At 40.3% G+C, this 21,921-nt stretch overlaps 2 protein-coding genes across 3 annotated transcripts in view; both read left to right on the top strand.

The window, feature by feature from the left end:
- The first annotated feature begins 19 nt into the window (after positions 1–19).
- On the top strand, positions 20–19,812 carry MCOLN2 (mucolipin 2). 2 transcript variants are annotated; one of them, XM_003208742.4, is made up of 14 exons: positions 20–233; positions 1,847–2,006; positions 4,405–4,578; positions 7,998–8,142; positions 8,648–8,735; positions 8,899–8,995; positions 9,438–9,537; positions 10,986–11,101; positions 11,792–11,941; positions 13,605–13,706; positions 13,826–13,948; positions 16,248–16,454; positions 17,788–17,903; positions 19,002–19,812. In XM_003208742.4, the coding sequence occupies exons 2-14, from the start codon at positions 1,851–1,853 to the stop codon at positions 19,036–19,038; spliced, it is 1,611 nt and encodes a 536-aa protein (XP_003208790.2). In that variant the 5' UTR covers positions 20–233; positions 1,847–1,850; the 3' UTR covers positions 19,039–19,812. The 2 variants fall into 2 exon arrangements, with proteins under 2 accessions (XP_003208790.2, XP_019474216.1); XM_019618671.2 differs by lacking the exon at positions 20–233 and adding an exon at positions 899–1,004.
- A 1,428-nt stretch (positions 19,813–21,240) lies between these two features.
- The window catches only part of LPAR3 (lysophosphatidic acid receptor 3), a 16,005-nt gene continuing 15,324 nt past the window's right edge, over positions 21,241–21,921 (top strand). The window contains exon 1 of the mRNA XM_010715968.3: positions 21,241–21,829. The gene's annotated coding sequence lies outside the window, so the exon portion shown is untranslated. The remainder of the gene's footprint in view (positions 21,830–21,921) is intronic.

Raw genomic sequence — 21,921 nt, forward strand, 5'->3', positions numbered from 1 at the left:
GGGCGATAGCGGGCTGTGCCGCGAGCGCTGCTGTACCGCGTGCTGCCTTCGGCTGCTGTCCTGCTGGGGGTTTCATCAGCTGATCCGCGGAGGGAGCCGAGGGCAGCGCCGGTGGTTCTCAGCTGTGCGCTGGGTGAAGCTGTGCAGAAGTGAAAGTTTGTTGTTCGTCAAGCTGCTAGAGTAGCTGCAGGGGCTTGGAAGTCGGCTTTGGAAAATCCCACCGTATTTTTATGGTATGTATGTGAATCTCTAAGAAAATAGCCCTTGTCAGAAGGCTTGTCGTTTGAGTTAAGGGCTGTTCCTTCAGATATGCCTTGACTGGAAGTCTAGGGGAGGATTTTTCTGTCTTGGAGAAGTTCTGTCACACTTTCATGCTTTAAATTTAAATCAGACCCAGCTTAAGCCTGCATCCTATTTCCTTCCCACCTGCTCCTGTTGCTTCTAGCCTGGGTTGGGTCTTGCTCATTCATCATCATGCGTGCATAGCAGTGCTGCTTCTGCCTGTTGAAGAGTATCTGGCACAGGGCAGCAGTTGTGGGGTGTCAGGGCTGAGTTACAATGCAAATGTGCCTTGCTCCCTAGAGAGTACTCCCAGCTATAATTATGATATGTTTTTCTGTCAGATGGTCTCTTTTCTTCTTAGTTTCTCTCTTATACTGGGTTAGCTTTAGTAATGTTTGTGTTTTTTTCTTAAAAAGGCTAAGTAGAGCTGTATTCTTCAAGTTTTTTGTTTTTTTAAAAAACCTTCCTGTGTTTTCCCTGCCTCAAAATCAAAGGCAGCCCACCTCCTGCCATCTTTGTGAATGATTGATATGAGGTATAATAAAGGTAACACTTGAGATCCGAGTGTTAGAATTAATTTTCACTTCCTCCTGTGGGGGAACGGCACTGTGATGCTTTGGCTGTGTTCAGCTCATTCTCTTGCTGGGAGGCTGCTGGTCCTGGCAAACCACGTGTGCTTCATTGCTTCATGGCCTGTAGTTCAGGCAGTAACACTAAGGCAGGTGAGAACAAAGAAGTGAAAATGCATTTGAAAACTTGGAATGAGGGGTTTTTTTTGTTTTGTTTTGTTTTTTTGAGCTGGAGAGAAAGTGGTTACTTCTGTGAAGCTCAAAACACGGGAGAAGTTTGACGGATGGCTAATGTGGCTATCTAGCATGCATGGTTGCTTCTGATGCGCTTGTTCTGCTTTAACTTCTCTCTCCCTACAACTGATAACTGTTTGGTTCTGACCTTTGTGTGAGGTGGCGAAGTTCTGACAACTGCTGCCCTGTAAAAGGGGGCTGGAAATCTGTGAGAGGGGGAAAGTTTCCAATGTGGCATTTGGCTGGGAAGGAGAAATATCTGGTGATTCTAGGCTTCTACAACAGTCTTCTGTGCTTGTTCCTCCAATGTATGTGTGCACATATGATATGCATAAGTATTTAAATAAATAAATATATGTGACTTTAACCCTAAAAATGGTTCGTAACACCAGTGTGCTGTGCTCAGCTTTTTTCAGCACTTGTTTCTGGTGGTGAAATGTGAGTTGTTTGGGAGGTGCTAATAGCAGCCTTTGCTTGTCCCAAAGCTTCAGCTTTAAAAAGCAGATAACAGCTGTACCAAGTCTACTCTCAAGTGTTCTGTCTAGTGACTGCTTCCTGGGAAAACTGTTGCTACAGTTGAATTATTTTAATGATGTGATTGAAGGGAAATGCTTCTTAACTTTTGTTGTTTTAAGACAAAACACTGAAAACTTCACAGGCCTTTAATGTAATGTGAATGTCTGAGGTGAAACTGCAACATGAAGAAATCGTTTGCTGAAGCATTCTGCTGATTTCTAATTAATATATTGTTTATATGGCAGAAATATGATGGCTCAGTCAGACTTAGATATAAAAGAGACGGCTCTAAAAGAGGATTTGAAATTTTACTTCATGAACCCCTGTGACAAATACAGAGCAAGACACCAGATACCATGGAAGCTGGCTTTGCAGATTTTGAAGATAGTTATGGTGACTTCTCAGGTAATCTTTACCCTGTTGTTACTCTTAGAAAGCATAGTGATGTCATGTAGGAGAAGCAGGTCTGTGATCCTCCACTCTGCCATCCCTGGGTATTCCTTACTGCCTTAGGCTTGCTGCTCCAGTCCTGAAAGAAAGAAGTGCTGTGGAAGGCATGTATGGAAGGGGAAAAATAACATAACCTAAATTACAAATGCCTGCTGAAGGTTTTGGGGCAGTGTTTGACCAGCTAATTAGCTGTTTCTAAGGTAATGCTTTAAAACAAATGACTCATCCTTTCCGCGAAATCCAGCATGACCTTACCAAGTGCTTGCTGCTGCAGTACTGCTGCATGTTCTGCTTCCTATTTCATTCATATATAATTGTTTCTCTGGGCCATTTCAAAAGGAATGGTTTTCATAATGCAGCCAGGAACATCAAGTATAAGTTTCAATGTGAAAATACTATAGTCTGCTTGGTGATGGCTGGGCAGTTGAAATCAGACATGTCTCTTGCTTCTGTGTTTCAAACAGTCCATGGACAGCATAAGTAGAGGCAAAGGAAAGCGGGTATTTGAACAACACTGCTATCATGGTGTGGTTGATTATCTTGCAGTCCACTGAGAAATGCTGACTGGAGGGTGAGGGAAGCAAAACAGGACAGTTGTGAGAGTAGAAAAATCTATCTGTAGTTTTTTTCCAAACCTTTGAAATGTAGGACACTGACGCCTGACACTTTGCAAGTATAGGTAAATATACAACTCCTTAAAACTCACAGAGCTAGAGGATTTCAGGCTGGTATTTGGCTTACCTGATAGGACAAAGCCCTACCATGCTTATGTGACCCTGCCTTCTGCTGAGCACTTCCACCCTCCAATCCCTGCTGGAAAGATTGGATGAAGTCTCTGGCCTCATTGCTGCAGGCCTGATATCCCAGTACAGCTTGGGCTGCAGGTTGAAACGGGCTACAGTGGTTGATCCTTTTAGATATGACCATATGAAATATGAGGTTTGTTCCACTTGAAACATGAGGCATCACAGCTTCACAAGACCCTTCAGAGTCAGTAGACCTGTGCTAGCCTTCAGGCTGAGTCCTGGGGAATGCACTGAAGCCACTCATGGTAAGTAGAACAGTTTTCTGTTACTTCTGTTCCAGTGTGGAGAATGAGCTTTACTTAAAGCTGTGCTGAAATTCCCTGGGGAGTCCCCTGAGCAAACCCTGCTGTATATGCTTGTTTTCTGTGTTGTGGTTGGAAGACCCCTGATCCTTTTCCAGTTATCCTAAGTAGAGTGCTGCAGGCTCATTTGTAGCACTCAGATAATAATTTTACAATCATGAAGATGCAATTAATTTAGAAATTGGCTTGAAGTGTGCAGATTCAGTAATTAATCTAAAGGTAATGTATACCAGGCACTGCTGGCATCCCCTTTTCTTTGTCCTGGTCGTGGCTTTGCTATGTAACTAGAAGGTTTTGGTCTAAACAGTACTGCTGCATGTATCCCTTTAGCCTGTCCCCAGTCTAAGCAATTGCTACCTAAGACAACAGATGAAGAATCCCAGTGAAGGGTGTTTGATTTCCATTACCTTCAGTGCAGAAATCTGAATGTTAGTGAAGCCTGCTTGCTTGCTTTGGGGGAATTCTGAGTTCATGGTTCCCCTGCTTGCAGCTTCTCTTGCTTCTTCTCTGCTTCTTGGAAACTCCATACAGTAATGTGCCAGTTTCACTTCACTTTAAGTCTAGGATGATAATTAGCTTTTTGGTGCCTGGGTTATCCTCCAGATATTATGTTCATGAAGAAAATCTTGTTTCTAGATTGATTTCAACTTCTAGACTTTATTTTCCGTAGTGGATGGAAATGGGGCATCCACGCAGTTGGTCAGTGCAAATCCTGAGGAGTAACTGCTGTCTGCTGCTCCTTCTTATAGCTTCCTTAAGCAATGCCAGGCTCAGGGAGTGATGCCTTTTGTTGCTGTGGGGTCCCATAACACTTTTATCTGGCTGTGTACCATGCTCAGAAGCTGCTGCTGTCTTGGAGCAAAGCAGGGCATTTCTGGGCTAGGAGGCTGCTTTTCTGCCCTCTGCATCATCCACAAAAATTGTGGCAGGTCCCAGATAGAGCTGCTGGTAGTGGATGCATAAAACAAAGCAGTGACCATCTCTCTGTTTAGTTGCTGCACTCAAAGTTTTGGGATCAGTAGACCTTATTGATTTCTGTTTTTCATGCTCAGCATATAGAAACCTTGACTTTATTAGCCTTGTGGCCTTACTTAATATTGTAAATAGGTAGGTTCTCTTTCCCGTTGTAGCAGGATTTCAGTAACACACACACTCCTATTTTGTATTTATTACACTTTCAAATTGCTCCCAAAATGTTGCTGCTTCAACAACATTCAAAACTTCAATTTGTATTTCTCTTGTCAGCTTGTCTTCTTTGGTTTGAGTAACCAGTTGGTGGTTTCGTTCAAAGAGGAGAACACTGTTGCTTTTAAACACCTATTCCTGAAAGGCTATTCTGGTGTCGATGAGGATGACTACAGCTGCAGCATATATACCCAACAGGATGCTTATGACAGCATATTTTATGTTATTGATCAGGTAAGTGTATTTGTTCATAATGAAGAGTATTAAAGCTGATTGATTTATAATACTAATAGATTTTTACTATGCTTCTATTTTTCAGTTTCCGTTTGAATTTCAAATTTGATAGTTTGGTGAATCCCCTTAGGTGGGTGTCACAAAGCTTGTGTCTAGATGTCTGCATTTTTGTCTCCTGGAGATGAGTCCAAGACAAAATTTTATTTGTTTAGTGCTGAAATCCAGGAAGTTGAAAATCAGTCATCTTCCATGAACTGCAACCTTTGTTTAGGTCTTAGTTGAAGAGCTAGGGGCCTGGGTATACCTATGCATGGTATTCAAAAAATTTTCTGCTTACAGCTACACTGAATCACAGCTTTGTAGCAAGTGCCAGAGGCCTCAAACTGAGGAATATGTCACTTTCAGGAATGTAGGGGGACTGGTTAAGGATAGTACTTTAAAAAGCAGCTACTTTACAATTGTGGGAGGAAGGTGAATAAATCTAGGATGAAAATTCAGTGAATATTTTTATATTTAATTTAAGTTCATCCAGGAGTCATGAGATGAAGAGGTTGTCTGTGTAAAATGAGACCAGACTCCTGCATTTGGGATGGTTATGGGCCCAGGCCAGTTCAAATGGCGTGAACACTAAGTACCTTTAAACTACTTCACCCTTCCCTGCCTTGAGCCCAGTAGCACATGGGGATACTGTGTGTGAAGGCTGTGCCACCTTGTTAAATGCCCTCTTGTGGGGACTTGCTGCTTCTTGGATATCTGTAGGCTACAGCAGAAGCATCAACAGATGCAAAGTGCTTCTGCTGTGCTGGGCAAGGATAAAACTCTGTCTCCTGATATGTTAAAGTGAGTGTTGCAGCAGTTTTCTCGATCCTCCTTGGAATTCTCAATGTTGCTTCTATTTCTACTATACTGTTCTTACTTCCTTGCTTGCTTTCTCTTGCTTTCTTTCTTTTGTAGCTGCTAAAGCTGAGATGAAGTCCAGATAGAAGACAATAGAGAAAGAATAGCTTTATGTCCTCAAGGATGAGTCAGTGTATGATACAGGCATCAGGAAAAGGTCTCTTCACAATATATCTATGTTGTATAAATGCAGATGAATTTTTTAAGGAGCTTAAAAAATTGTGTATCTGGGTTATTTAGTGGTATGTGCTGTTTCCAAAGCTTATTGTCATGTGTAAGTCTTTAAAAACTGACTTCAAGTGAACATTGAATGGAGAAGGGCAAGTAGAAGTATGTGGTATTATAGAAGATTATAATAACACACAGCTATTTATGACTGAAGCTGTTAAGATCTTAGTGAATGTTAGGCTTATACGTGTATTAGTGGGATATTTTCCTACTTGGTAGGGATAAGAAAAATACAACAGACATCTCCACTTAGAATAGTGCATAGCTTTCCATACTCCTGTGTTTGGCCCAGTTTGGAAGCTTCTGCAATGAAGAAGCCACTGGAGTGGCTGTGCACACCAGCTGCACAGTGGGTCTGGAGGACCAGGGTGCTCTGCTCATTGCTCTATCCTGGCTGTTTAGAAATGTAACAGTGGAAATTTTACTTATACTATTCTATAGCACTTACTGAAAGGTGTGTGTGCGTGTGTGTGTGCGCGCGACTTAGAGCCAGGTGTTTTCCTGTCAGAGAAACAGGGTCTGAGAACACATGTGAACAGAGTGACAGCTGCTAGATTCAGTGATTTGGAGATGCCCTGAGAGGGATGTGAAGCAGTGGTTAATGGCTGTTTCCGTTCCGTTAACCTGCCTTAATCAGATTTGGCTTCCTCAGTTTGAGTTACAGTTGTATTCTGACTGGGTACAGAGGGTAGCTTTTCCTGCTGGCTGTCCAAACGTATTGGGGATTGGAAGCAGCAATGCAAAGCAGAGCTCTGTATGAGGACAGTCCTTGGACACACCATGTGGAGTTCTTAGTGGCCGCTGACTGGTATTATGTGATGGGCCAGTGGGGAAAAATGCTGTGCACTTTCTCCTCCTTCCTATGGGCAAGTGATGCATATTAAAAAAAATTGATGTTTAAGGAGGGAAAAAATATAATTTGTATCAAAACTAACTGAAAAAAATTCTTAAGGGAAGCCTTGTCTGACTTCCCATGTTTATTTATCCTGAGCCTCCTGGGAAGCTAAATGCGTCTTTCAGAGCTAACCGGTGCTGTGTGCTGCCCTAAGCAAAAGTGCTTGGTGAGGTAATTTTTAAAACCTAATGAATTACTAGCTGTTTATACCTCCTTCCTTAAAGGGCCCCTGGTCTAATAGCTACTCTTGCATGCTGCCAGCTGGTGCTGAGATGGGTTGGCACGCGGGCCTGTCCCTGAGCTGCTCTGAGCTGGGTTTCCACAATGGTTATTGTTATTTTTCAGTGGATCCATGCATGCAGAATACTTGACTTGACACTGCTGCATTTACTTGCATTTCTAGTCCTTGTTTTTAAGCTCATGTGAAGAAACTAGCACAGTAATGCCTTCCAGGTGACTTGAGCTGTATTTAGAATAAGGGAGAAAGAAAGTACCTTCTTCACAGACATGCTCTGAGTTGCCTCTGTGCTTGTGTAAAGTGGGCAAGTTAAATTGTTTTTGGAGGCTGCCCAAGCTCTGTGCATGCTCCATGGTTTCAAACTGTACAGTGAAGGCTTTGCTTTTCTGTAGTCACACAGGGCATAGCTTTGATTTTGCTCTTAGAGTGAATTTTATGGACTAAAATGAAAACTGAATTGGGTTGTATGTACTTCCAATTCCAGCCTCTTCAGAGAGGCAGTTATAATTCAGGTACACTAATTTTCTGCCTACTGTAAGATTATTGCTTTAGTGAAGGGATTATCGTGGAACAGGAGTGGAGCTCTGCAGATTGCTTACTGGTTATTTAGGCCTTAGTGCTGAATCATAAATAGGTCATGTGAGTCTTAAAATTTCTTAGTGTTGTACTTTTAACTGGCTGTCACACTAGCATTTGAGTTGAAGATAGAAAAAGAATTTAATTTATACAGCATCAGATTTCTTAAAACGTGTTGAATTTTGAACTAAGTTCCAAGTGACGTGAAAGTGAGTAACCTCATGAGCTTAATTTGTAAGATATCCCTGGTGTCTGTGTGGTTAGTTGCAGGACTGCACTGAAGTCCCTACCAGACATATTCATATAACTTGTCCGGTAAATGGCCAGCAAACAAGGGTTTTTAGTTTTTTTGGGTAGGCATCCTGGGGGGTATGGGGCACCCAGCCACTGTGTAACCAGCATACCAAGTATTACTTGTTAGTGGCCAGCAGTCTTAACTTTCCAAAATCTATTCTTTCACACAAGTCTTCAAGTTGAGAGTGTTTTTTATCAAGTTATGTTGATACGAGTAACTGCAAGTTATTGTCTCTTGCAAAAACGCAAGCATCTCTGTTAACTTCTGGTACTGTGTTGCTTTTGAACTAGTACAGACAATTAAAGAACATATCCCTGGGGACACTTGGCTACGAACATGATGGATCAGGCTTAAAAATCTGTAAACAACAGTACAGGAAAGGTGGGATGCTTCCTTCCAATGACAAGCCAAACATAGATGTTTCTACAGAAACAGGTATGATACCATTGTACTAAAAAGCATCTTATTGTAAAGTGTTTAAATTCTAATGCTATTGTAATAGCTTTTTTTTTCCCCTCATGAAAACGACAGGAAAATTAATGTTTTCCTCCTTCCTTCTTGCTTTCTAGGAAGCTGTTCAGCTGTCATCATAAGGTTGCGAGGTTTTTTGTTTGTTTGTTTTTTTTCCCCTGGTTTTAGGATGGTGTTTGCTTTGTTTTTTAAATTTCCATTCCATTTGAAATGTTCAAATATAGATCTCTGGACACAGGTAAGGCTGTAACTTCAGTGGGTTGGTGTCTCTACCACCACATGATACAGAGGCTTCACTAAAGCTTCTCTTCAGCTGCTGTGTGGTCCCCTGAGCTGGGGCTCTGTTTGAGTACTTGTTTGATTAGGACTTGTGATTGAAACTGATTGTCTCAGTTCCGTGCTTCTTTCTAGGTGAAATTTTTAACATTACAGGTTTTCTTCCCCCCTTTCCCCCTCCTCCCCCCCACAGACTGTATTATCTTAAAGCCTCAGGAGCTAGCCAGTACAAACACTGAAGTGAAGTTGAACTCTTCATTCTTCAATCTCGAATTTTACAGGTAAACTAGTTTGGAGGGGAAGATGGAGGGAGGAATATTTTGAGGATTTTTTTTCCCCCACTTTTAAATAAATTGGATGGGTTTGGATTTTTTTTTGCAGTTTCTATGCTTTGTGCATTTGTATATCTGTGTATATATTTATACGCTTCTTAAAAACATTTAGGCTTATACAGATTAAAATCTCCTTCAAGCTGAAAGGTGTTGCCCTACAAACAATCCATGCCCGTGAATTGCCTGACTGCTATGCATTTCAAAATACTGTGAGTATGGAGTATGACGCTTCCAACACCGTATATGTAGTCTGAGTTTAGGGGCCCACAAGCAACATCTTTATGTCTAGACTGCAAGGGAAAAGTAGTTGAGCATGTCCTGGTCCTTACTTTCCTCTTCTAACCTAAGGCTATTTAAGATGTTTCCATGGGACAATGTTATTTCCAGCTGGTAATTTCGTAGCCTGAGAAGAAGATATGTAGTTGTTAGCTTTCTAAAGGTTAAATCTGATATTTGACTTTTTGAAATACTGCTTTTGTCCTTTTTGAGTATATATTCTCAAATGTCTACACTGTTTATGGCAACAACTTTCTTAAAACCTACTTGACTAACAAGTACTGATGTATATTATGTCAAAACACTTAGCTTTGTGACTTGTTTTATAAAGAAAATTTTGCTAGTCTTCTTTCTGATATACTTCTATGTTTCCAGATTACTTTCAACAATAGAGCTCACAGTGGAAAAATCAAAATCTATTTTAATAGTGATACTGATATTCAAGAATGCAAAGACTGGCACATACTCGGTTCTGGTAAGTATGGTGCACACTTATTTGTGATGGCAGCGTTATGCATCTTTTCCCGATGTTTTCCCTGCTCTGAAAGAGTCAGTCTAACAAGACTGTCTCTGTGCTGTTCATCCTGCCCACTCACTGCCACTACAACAAAAAGCCTTGCCTAATACCAATCATTACCTCTTTGTAATTACGTCTGGGAAGTAATTCTTTTCTGTAAGGGTACTGAGCTAACAGTCCACTCTGTATAGTGGTGTGGTGAGTGTCAGCATCAGGCTCCATCTGGAAGGAGGATTTTAATTGTTCTGTTGCTCTGAGATTATTTGAATAGTTCACTTAAATGTACTAACAATGGTTAATTCCCAGCTGAAGCCTCATAGTTTTCAAAGGTATCTCTCTTTGAGTAATTGAAGCATACTATTTCTGAAGTTTTTACTTTTTTTCTCCTCTGTTGTGGTTAAATTTAATGATATATATTAGCAAGGATGATATCTACACTTTTTCTATTGTTAAGGCTTTATCTGATGGCTGAGATTTGGGTATTAAAACCTGCTTCACAGGAATAGTCGCTGTATTGTACTTTATGCAGCTACTTCTCCTGTAAACTTGCTGTAAAGGGCTGTGGCACAGTGGTAACTTCATGTCCTGTATAGGATCTCAGTTAATGGCAATGTCAAATAACTTGCTTTTTGCTTGGCCAAAGCCAATGTTTCTCTGATAATAGCATGTTGAACTGATATTAGAGTGGTATCTTATAGTATGTTCTGAATAACCACCAAATGTTCTGGTGTGCATTTATGTACAGTGATTCCTTGGCAGCTCTCTTTCAGCTAGTTGTCTAGAGTAGTTTGTTTATTCACGTGGAATAACCAACTGAAGGATCATGCAAAATTCAGTAATAAAATCAAGCTAAAACACTGTTTACAACGATTAAAAGTAATTATTTTAACTATATGATGTCTAGTTCAACATCTATGTTGTGAAACTGGTAGGAACAACTGAGAGTGTAAACTAAGGAAAACATGTGTCTTGGGTTGTAAACCTGTGCATAGAAAGAACACAGTGCAGAAAGTCAAACAAGTTTCTGGCTGTATGTCAGGGAATGAGAAATGAGGTGGGATTTTTTGTTTGTTTGTTTGATTGGCTTCTAAGGATGTTGAGATGTTTACCCTATGTAAGTACTTGGCACAAAGATGGATAGATGACCATAATGGGGGGAAAAAGGATGTCTGTATTAATATAATTTTATTATACTTTATTAATTTCAAGAAATTCAAACATGCTTTTCATTCTTGTCATCCATGTAATTGTGCTCCAGACATGTGGCTCAGGAAGGAATATCTTTAAACCTCATTACTTCATGGGATGAGAGTGTTTAAATGCAAAATAGGTGATGTTTTGTAACAATATGTGCTTAAAGAGATGTGGCAAAACAAAATCTATTTTATTTCCTTGACTTTTTACAGTTCTCCAGAAAAACAGTTTGTATATTCTAGTTTTTGATGGATTTGTCATCTTAAATTGCTTAGCATCTCTCATCCTCTGCTCACGGTCCGTTGTTCTTGCCTTGAGACTACGACAAGTAAGTGTAGTGCTCATAATACCAATGTTCCTTTTTTCTCTATTGTGTTTGCTAGTTTTGTGTAGTAATGTTTTGAACTATCAACTAGCACATCTGTTGCAAAGCCTTGCACTTACTGCATCTCTGCCTCTAGAAAGGATGTGGAAGTGTCTGTGATGAACAGTTAATGGCAGAAAGGGGTTTTATTTCAGACTGTGTAGTACTATAATATGAACTATTACATTGCCTCTCTTGGGGGCATTTATTCTTGAGCAAAAAGAACAAGTGAGAGCAGACAGTATGATGCAGGAGGTGACATCGGCTCTATTGAAAGGGAGAATTGCCTTACAGCTCTATTTGAGCTACAGTTAATTCTTATTTTACTCCTCTTGGGGGTTGATAGAAACTGCTTGTGAAGGAGTTTGAACAGAGGTTAACAAGCCATGGCTAAGTTAGTAAGGATGATTTACGAAATCTGCTGTTCTGTGGAAAGTGGTTTTTACTAGTCTAAACCAGTTTTAATGTTTTTTTTCCCTCTTCTTCATTTCTGTTGCTATTACTGATGATTTTTTTTTTACGCTGTTATTCTAGCAAATACTGTGGGCAAAAAGTGGGTATGTGAACATTAAGTATTGCTACAGTATTGAGGCATCTGTGCATATTTTTCTTGCAAGGAGACCTGTAACTGAACACATAAATGCTTCTCAACAGAGATTTGTTAACTTCTTCTTGGAGAAATACAACCGTTGTGTCAGTTACAGTGATCGCATGGAGTTCATAAACGGCTGGTACGTCCTGGTAATTATCAGCGATGTGATGACAATCACTGGGTCAATCCTAAAAATGGAGATAAAAGCCAAGGTGAGAGGTGCTTTAGGTAAAGTAGTAGACTCATCAGAATCAAGTGTAATGTGTTTTAACTTGGTGACAAATGAAAGTGAGCAGCAGCAGTCACTTGTCATCTTGTTTACTTTTTGTTAGCTTTTATTTGTTTTGCATCATTGATAGCTGTACTGGAATACAGGCAGCCATCTGGGGCTTTGTGTGTTTATCACTTGAGACTTTTTTTTTGTAGCATCAAACTCTTGGGCTTATCCTTTTTCCTGAACACCTCTTTTATGGGTGATGATGGGATTCTTCCATGCATCAAAAAGGATATGTGAGCATTAACCATAAAATGAATGCTGTGTTGGGTTATTCTGACTAATAACTAATTTCAGTTCCCTTTTCCCCAAAGTCTTTCAGCAAGATCACATAAGCTATCTAAACTTCTTATTTCCACAGTGCTGAATCCCCTAATCGCTGATTTAGAACTTGTGTGTAGGTATTTCCTAACTAATAGCCTTGCATTATCTTATTCTTGTAAGAATCATAGAGTGGTTTAGGATGGAGGGGGACCTTTAAAGATCATTTCGTTCCCACCTTCTGCCAAGGGCAAGGTTACCACCCACTAGATCAGGCTGCCCAGCACCCCATCCAGCCTGGTGTTGAATGCCTCCAGGGATGGGACCAAATAAAATCATAAAAGTAGTTGTGCGTATTGCACAGGGAAGTCAGGAGTCATCCCCTCAGATACAACAGCTCTGTTTCCTGAGACTACAAACATGGCTATTGTAGCCTGTGGTCCTGACCTGCCCAAACTACAGGCACAGCCACTGTCAGCTGCTAGTCCTTGACCTCTAGATCTGAGCTTGCTGATATTGATGTGTTTTGTCTGGCTAGCAGCTTCTAGCTTTATTGGAAAAACTGTGTCAACAATTCACATGTTTACAAAACGTTTTATCCTGGAAAAACTGGAGGTAGTGTGCTGTTGCTGCTTCAGGTGTACTAATGCTCAAAGGGCAAATGCTCACAGTGGCTTTCAGAGGAAGCATGTACTAATGTCCGGCTTTGTGGTGAGGTGGGGGGATGAGGATGGGAAATCTTAAACTTGGTGAATATTGTGTGTTTATTGTCACCAGTTCTAGCTTTCTGCTAAGACCAAGTGTAACTAGAGTTGGTTATAAACATTGCTGGTAGTGAAAGTGGTGTTCTAGTTTGAAACAGCTGGCAACCTATTCAAATCTGTTAATGCTTGCAGTGCAGATGGGGCTTGTAGTCCTGAGGTTCACTTCTCATTTAAATGATGGCTCACATATTATGAAATAGAGAATGAAAGCTTGTTTTGGCCTAACAATGGTGCGCATTAGACTTTTTTTAAATGAAATTTTTGAGATATTCAGTCCAATTTTAGAACTGTACAATAACCAAAGTAAGGGCTCTAGTTCTTCTGGACGTCATGTGAAACTTCAAGAATGTTGGTGTAGCTGTGCTTCCATGTACAGCACTAGTGTATTTGGGTGATTTCTCTAAATGAAGTGCAACTTGTTCTGGTCTGAATTTATTTATTTATTTATTTGTGATGTGGCAACATCCTTTCAATATTGGACTGCCCTGCTTTATTTATCTGACCTGGTGAAACTTCATCTAGCTGACATATCTTTTGCTTTGCAACTTGACCATCTGCTCTCTTTGGATCCCTCAGAATCTCACAAGTTATGATGTATGCAGCATTTTACTTGGAACCTCAACTTTATTTGTCTGGGTTGGAGTCATCAGATACCTGGGATATTTTCAAACTTACAATGTAAGGATGAAATAAAATATACAACAGTTAAAATTTATATTTTTATCTGTCACTCTTATTCAAATCTCTTTCACATGTAATTTTTTTCTCTTTCTCCTTTCTTCCACCCTAACTTGTAGGTGCTCATTTTAACTATGCAAGCATCATTACCCAAAGTGCTAAGGTTTTGTTGTTGTGCTGGGATGATTTATCTTGGCTATACTTTCTGTGGTTGGATTGTATTGGGACCATATCATGAGAAGGTATGTCAGCAGTGTTATTTCTTCCCTGGTCTGACTGTATGTACGTCTGTGTATTGCTCCTAGTTAGAAATTTAAGACCTGTTTCATGTGTGTATGTTTTGTTGTTAGAAGCTGTGTTTCTCCTCCCATGTGCACCTTCTGTCACCTGCTTCTTCTAACAAAGTAACTGTACTCTAAATTGTACTGACGTGTAATCTCCAAAGCAAGGCTGTTTGTGTTGGTGCCTGGATGGGCTACCCAGGCGAGGGTCTGGCTCTGGCTGAAGATGCATTGCTCTGTTCTCTTTCGCCCTCTTCTGGTAATTCCAGTGTGTTTAGGATGAAGTTCACTGCTACCATTTCTGAGAATCTCACAGATTGACTTTGTTTTCTAATTTTTTCCCAAGCAATGTAACTACAGCCACTAAATCTTTACTCAAAAGGAGGAATGACTTCTTTTTCTGTGTTTACTTTGCTTCCTATGAGGGTATGTTTTGTTTGATACCAAGTTTAAATGTTTGCCTAGGGCATTCCTCTTCTTGTCAGAAACATGAGTACGGTAGCAAAGCTTTGTATATTTCACAATACATGCAAAAACGACTGTAAATTTGGGGTTCTTTTCATGGTTGATGCTCAGTATGACTCTCTGGGGGGAGGGGAAGGGACAAAAAAGAAGGGCAGATTGCTAATGTGATCAATTGTAACTATCTCTTAATGAGTAACAAATGTGTGACTTATTCTTGGTTTTTGTTTTTTTTTTTTCTGATTGCACACACTGTGCATAGTGATGAAGATGCACACTGCAGCAATTGCTTCAGCTTCCTGTACCCCAGAGTTTTAATTCCTCAAATTTGGTGTAATTTTCTCTTTTAAGAAACAATGTTCAGTCTGCATGTATTTCAACTTGATAGCAGTGCATTTCTCTGATATACTATGTGCTGTAGAATTATTTGTAATGACAGAGACTAATTTATGAGAGACATAGCACAAATGCTATTCTTCCTACTTCCCTGCAATCTCTGCAGCAAATACACTGGTTCCCTCAGTGAAAAGAAGCATGGTTAATAATATATCTGTGGAAAGTTAACTCTTTCACAGGTCCTTCTAGAGAGAAGCAACTGTAGTTCTGCAGGATTTTGAGTGTTGTTTATGAATGCTTCTGCATAGCTCCACTGGAAGGCAGTGTGGTGCTGTGCAGAGTCTGGTGGGGGGCAGGCAGTGTGCTTGCTGTGCAACCTGTCCTTTCTGATCTGTGCATGTACAGAGAAGAGAAGATCTATACATGTTTTCAGAATCTGAGAACCTTAATTCAAAAACACAAGTATGGAAGAGTTTTCTTTTCAGTAACTCCCTCCCTTCTGTTACTGAAGTCAAGGAGAGAGCAAAAATCCTGCTTGCAGTGTAGTGACAATTTGGAGGGCTTGCAGGTGAACTCTGCTTATCAGGCTTCTCTCTGGCATCAGAACTCAGCAGTTGCTCAAGAATTACGTGTGCCATGCCCCTTGTCTTCCTAGATACAAATGTGCTGCTGGGTCTCGCAGTACATTTAAAAATAAAGAATTCAAGAGAAAGAAAATGAGCAATAGTAAGACCAGACCTGTTGTTCTTGTGCAATAGTATGTTTTTCTTAAAGCATATGCATCTTGACATCTTGATTTCAATATAGGACTGCAACTGAAGTGACGGTAGTCATGTTACTTCATCAATTATGGCAATGTTTTAACATTGTGCATTAACTCATGTTGGCTCACGAAGTATTGCTAACAGACTTGGTTATTTGCAGAGGCAGAGGGGAAGTGTACTTACCTGGTGGTTGTGCAGAAGTTAAATGATAATTTAGCTTCAGAGCCTGGGGGGAAAGAATATATCAGATATTTGAGACAATGTCCTTGAAATGAAACCATAATTCTATCCAGACAGTTCCTCAGTTGCTGTAACTTCTAGCTACAGCTCAGAGGGCTTTCTCAATGACAGATGATGTTATTGCAACATCTAAATAAGTGACCACTACAGAGAAAAATTATTGGCTGCTGTACCTGTTGAGCATTGCAGGGTATTTCTTGAGAACAAATCTTATATTTCTGGCGTTGGTGTAAAGTGCTCAGAATTGTGTAGCAATATAATCATGGTTATTGCTGACGTGTTTCAGTCTGAATGTGCAGAAAAGAAACAAAATATGGCAGTGTTGGAATGTTTCAATTGGCTTTTTTTTCCCTGACAAAAAAAAACAAAAAACTTTTGTAATAGCACTTTCATCTTCCCTTTAATCTGGATGAGTGATTGTTGAATTCTAATCTGACATTGTATTTGTTACCTTCTAGTTTGAAGACCTGAACACAGTAGCTGAGTGTTTGTTTTCTTTGGTCAATGGTGATGATATGTTTGCAACATTTGCACAAATCCAGCAGAAAAGCATGTTGGTGTGGACGTTCAGTCGGTTATATCTGTATTCCTTCATTATTCTGTTTATATACATGATCCTCAGCCTTTTTATTGCTCTGATCACAGACGCCTATGACACCATAAAGGTAAAACATCTGTATTCTATTGCATTTCTAACCAGCTTCATATTCATTCTTGTTCATCACCCAGCACCATAATATTCAGCATTAATTATGATGACTTGTTAGCAAATTAAAACTCTGTAGCTTAGCCTGGGATGATGATTGGGTAATCACCCAAGTGACTAACCAATAATTGGCTTGGGAAATCATCTGTAATGTGAGCCTCTATTTTGTACTTTCTGGTGCTGAAATTGGCTTCAAAAAGATAATAGCTAATGGAAACATAGCTGGAAGGTATTTGAAAGATGAGTAGAAAGAATCAGATTTTAAATATGGTTACACAGAACTGGATCTGTCTTGTTTGGAGTCAGTGTTTCTTCTCATGGCACCAGAAGCTGAGTTTGAGGAGGGTTTACTGCTGTCTGTGAGAGAAGCTACTTAGCAGGAACGTGGTTAGTTCCAAAAAGGTAGCTCTAAACTTGTATAGGTATCCAGACAGGATTCGTGTGCTGCTGGAGAATGTGGTCTTTTGTTTGTTTTGTTTTTGTTCTAAACAAAAACAACCCCAAACCAAGAGCACTACTTCTGCAAGGTAAACTTGTGCAATCTATCTTGGGCTAAAAGTGAAAGGGAGTTTTCATTTCCTTTTGTTCTTGTTTTCTGCTGCTGACTCCCCTTCCTGCTCCCAGTAGCTGCAGTAACCATGGGGAAGGCAAACGTGGAAAGTACTCTACAGGTCTTAAGTTAGGTAAAGAAGCCAGCAGAATAAGGCAAGGTCTGAAATGAACCGCAGTTTAAAGAATGAGCAAGAACTCCATTTTCTAAGCATCTCCAAATACGACTTAACTGTCTGTGATTCTGAGTTTATTGCATGCTCTGAACTGCAAAATAGTTCCTTACTGTTGTTTTTTCCCCTGAGCACATAATGTGTATCAATAGGGAAACATTTCAACATGCTGAACCAATGTTTTGCAGAGCACTTCTTATGAGTAGTGATGCTGAACATTCATAGTGGGGCTTTTGGAATTCAGAACTGCAGTTTCTAGTGAAAATGAACCCAGTGAGCACAGCAGCTAATGGGAGCAAGAGGCAATCAATGCAAATACACCTAAAGATTGCTTGCTTGGTCTCACAGACAGTAAACAAACGTAAAAGAGATTCTGAGCAATATGAATTCTATATCACTTTTAGTTCCCACTACATATATGGTATTTATGGATAGAATTGCTTTTTTTTTTTAAATTCTTACAGCATATTAAACTAATGAGCCAAATAGCTTCTGGCTTTTATATTCTAAAAGAACACCTAATGCCTGATAACTTCTCATGCGTTGTAAGCAACATGCTTTATTTTTCAGAAATACCAACAAAGTGGGTTTCTAGCAACAGATCTAGATGAATTTCTAAAAGACTGTGGCAGTGTTTCTTACAGAAAAGAACAAACTTCCATGCCTTTTATCTGCTGCTGTAGAAGGTCAGTTGGGTGTTTTTTTTAATGTGTTATCCTTGCAATACTGGTTAGTTTCTCACTGCAAAGTCCTTTTACACAAATGTTGGAGCACTTGGAATTCTACCCACGCAATACTTGGACTCGCTTATTCCTTTTCTGTTCTACTTGGTGTTAGATCTTTAGAATGCTAATAGTGAAAGGGAGTTTATTGAGTTTAAACACATTTGAAGTGTTCTGCTCATACGTAAATCACTGTGCAGAAACTAGTGGATGTTGATCGCAGGATGGCAGAGCATGATGTGGAGTTGCCAAGAAGACAGGAGCAAATTAAGTCTTTGCAGCTTAGGGGTTTTGTAAGTCTTCTGTTTTGAAATAGCTTTTCCACCAGGCTGGAGGAAGTAGCAGACAGCAAGAGGATGTGATTCAGCAAGGGACCTGTACTTATTTCCAAAACTCTGTTATGTTTGTGAGGCAAACATAATCTGTCAAAATGTTGGAAACACTGAACTCAAGCCTTTAGAGATCTTAGTGAGGCTCCTTTGTGAGATACAAAGGTCTCCTCTGAAACTCATCAGGTTTGGAAATCTATTCTTTAATTCATTTTCTGAGGAAATCTAATACACCTCTGAGTGCCTAACTACTTGTGTGCAAAATGGCTGTGGGCACAGTCCACCTGGCAGGAAAGCCAAGGCTATAGGAGAAGGAATAGTGCTGAATGTGAAAGCTTTTTGAGTCCTATCTAGTGTAACAAATCCTTCTGCTCGCATACTGAAGCTTTTGTGAAGTACAGCTCCATACTTTTGATGTACTCTGGCAAAATGCTAGCAAGGTATGGCTTCAAATTTCACATCCAATTTGCTGTGCAAGATTATTATCTACTTGAGCATAATAAATGTGCTTTACTGCAATATGCTGCGGAGTGTGGTAAGGGCAGAACTTTGGTAGCTGGAATGCAAGTAACTTTGTAACAATTTTCTGTTTGATTGTCAACATACTGTGTGTGTGTGTTGAGAGCTGTATCCTGAAACTGGGAGAGTGCAGGGCGGAATGTGCAAAACTCTTCTTGAGTCTTGCATGGGTAAATGTTTTCTATTCCTTACTGAGTGAATTTTTGTTTTGCAGACGACAAAGTGATGACAACTTAATACTTATCAATTGATGATTACACATTGAAATTCACCACTAATATGTGCAAAGAAAGTATAGTTATATGGAGAAAAATAATTCTCTGAATTGCAATGGAACCCATTATCTGGACCTGCCTCACTGTGAACAGACTGATCTTAACTAATTGAGGTGTTTGGGGAAGAAAAGCCAGTAATGTGACACCAGCTGACTGACCAGGATGAGAGCACAGAAGCTTTAATTGGAGGAGAGCTGTCAAGGACTGCATTCGTGCCCCAAGTTCTGTCACATTAAAGAAGACCAATCCTTGAGAAGTGTCTGTGGGAGTTCTGTTTGCAAAACACCTCTAAGAGAAAAGAAAGTGGTGCAGAACCAGCAATTATTCATGAAGAATATATGAATGACATTTAAAAGTAATTCCATAGTAAAAACCAAGCAAACCAAACAAAAATCCCACATGTAAAAAGGGGACTATTGGCAACTACAACTATTGGCAAGAAAGAAGGATTCACTTCTCTTTAAACGATGCATTCAACGTTGAGACCGTAATTAGCACAATTCATTACCTTGAAATAAACTTAAGTAAAACTATAGAGCTTCACAGAAGTACAAAGTAATTGCTGTTTTGCTGTTCTCCCTTTTGTAAATGTTTTAATATGTCACTTATGGATCACAACCTTTTCTTAATAGTTTTTACTGAAAAGAAATCTGTTGATTTTGTGTTGTTGTTAGGCTTCTTTATTGTGCTATTTTGCCCACAATATTTGATGTACAGTGTGTCTAAATTAAACTTACTGGTTTAATTATAGGTAATTTTTTTGCGTGGTTATAAACTTCCATAATAGGCATAATTTAAAGAATGATGATCATTTTTTCACAAGCAAATAGAAATACCATTCTACTTGCTTGAGTAGGACTTGTGGCAGTTTGGTTTTGGGTAAAAAGGAAATGATGCTGGCCAAACTTCTACAAAATCCTTACCTTCCTGACAGCTGCTGCTTACAGAAGATTGATCTTCAAAATACTACCTATGTTCACCCTTGCTGTCTGGCAGGAAGAAGTCTTAGAAAGGACTTGCTGGGAGCTTATTGTGCAGTAAGATAATGGTTACAAACTAACTAGAATTTGGTAAATTCATGTTCTATTATTTACAGGCAGTAAAAAAGAACTAAAACACAATGGTTGAAAAGGAAATACTTGCTAATGGTGTTGTCCAAAGCTTCTGCTTTTGTTGACATGACTACTGGTTTACCTGTAGTAGGTCAGGCCCTAGACATAAAAATCTGACTTGCTGCCTTTGAGCAAATGTATGAGAAGTTCAGTAATGTTTCGCTTGATACAGTTAGGCACTCTGGATGGAACACAGACATTCAATTGCTGGCTTAGGAGGCAAATGCCTTATCCATTCAGTAGTGCTCCTATGAAGCCTATAATGGGCATATGATGGAAGATTCCAACTCAGCTGCAGCCTTCTCAGCTGAAATCGCCTCTGAACTCTAGAGATGTGATCTTCGGTTGTACTGTAGAGTGGCCAGCACTTGATACAAAAGGCAAGAGAGAAAATAATTTGTGCAGCTCTAAGGCAGGATAGCATGTTGTAAAAGTCTGAAAACAATTGAGGCTCTAGAATGTGCAAGCCCTTGGATGCTTTTCTTAGGCCAGATAATGATCCTAGTGCTTGAGTAATTTGGGGAGAAAGGTTAGAGGCCTGGTGCATATTTGAACAGATCACTAATGTATTTTAGAAATCAATTTGTCTTCACCACCTGGCTGGCTTGTTTTTGTTTTCTTTTTTTTCCCCCCTTACTTTTCTCTTGAAAGAAAGCTAAGAGCCAGTTATTGGAGCTCCTCATTGGTTCTCTGTTCTGTGAGGGTTGACCTTAACAGGAAATCTGGCATGTATTGGTTCCTAATTCTGTGCATTAATGTGGGCCTGAATCCCGCAGCTGACTGATGGGTGGTGCCGCCTGGCTGTTAAGGAGTAATGTGATGTAATGGAAGCAGGACCTGAGTATAGGTTTTTTCAAAGAGCCCTGGGAGAAGCTCTTAGCTCTGGCTGCATTGTATGTGATGAGCTTCTCATTCCCAGGGAACAAATCTTAAAAGGAGAGAAGCAGAAGGGAAGGCAGTGAACAGACGGACCTGGAAGCAAAGGGCAGGAGGGAGCAGAAGACAGCTTCCTGAGCCAGCTGCAAGGTGAGTGTTCAGTAAGGGGGGAACAGTGTGGGGTATGATTTCAGGATCTTATATTGGGCTCTTTCCCTTATGAACAAAATAGGAAAAACTGCTGCAGTAGAGGTGGTGTGGCACAACGTGTGTCATGTTAATGTGTGGGGCTCCACCTATTTCTAGTGCTGTAGTACTTAGACATCCTGGTAGCAAGTACAGCATGAGAAATCAGAATTCATTCTGTGACTTTCTTTTGTCAGTGCTCCAGCAGCCACATGCGTAGCCCTGTGCACCTGGGCCACGTACCTGCATTTGGTGAATCACACAGATGGGCAGCTCTGGGACAGACCCAGTGCTCAGACCTGTGGCACCTACACTGGTGCTTAGTTTGTCCTTCATGGTAAAGCCGTGGACCAGCTCCTGGATTCCAGGATGATGTGAGCCTTATGCATCACCTTGTTGGGTATGGGATTGTTCTGTTCATTTGTTCTTCTATAGCTGATATAAATCCATCTACATCTGATGCTGAAGGGAAGCTGGCTGTACACCTATTGGTGCTGTCCCCAGCTGCTCGTGGAAGTCAGTGCTGCTTCGTTTGGGTTTTGCCGCTGTGTCTCCGAAGAGTGAGAGCTGTCTCAGCCCCCGGTGGGCTCCGGGTATGTCGCGGGGCTTCAGCGGGTGGTGGGAGGTGGTGGGAGAACGCGCAGCCATAGAGCGTTCCACGCAGGGGTGCTCAGTACGAGCGGGG

The sequence above is a fragment of the Meleagris gallopavo genome, chromosome 10 (genome assembly GCF_000146605.3).
Source record: "Meleagris gallopavo isolate NT-WF06-2002-E0010 breed Aviagen turkey brand Nicholas breeding stock chromosome 10, Turkey_5.1, whole genome shotgun sequence".
Lineage (NCBI taxonomy): Eukaryota > Metazoa > Chordata > Aves > Galliformes > Phasianidae > Meleagris > Meleagris gallopavo.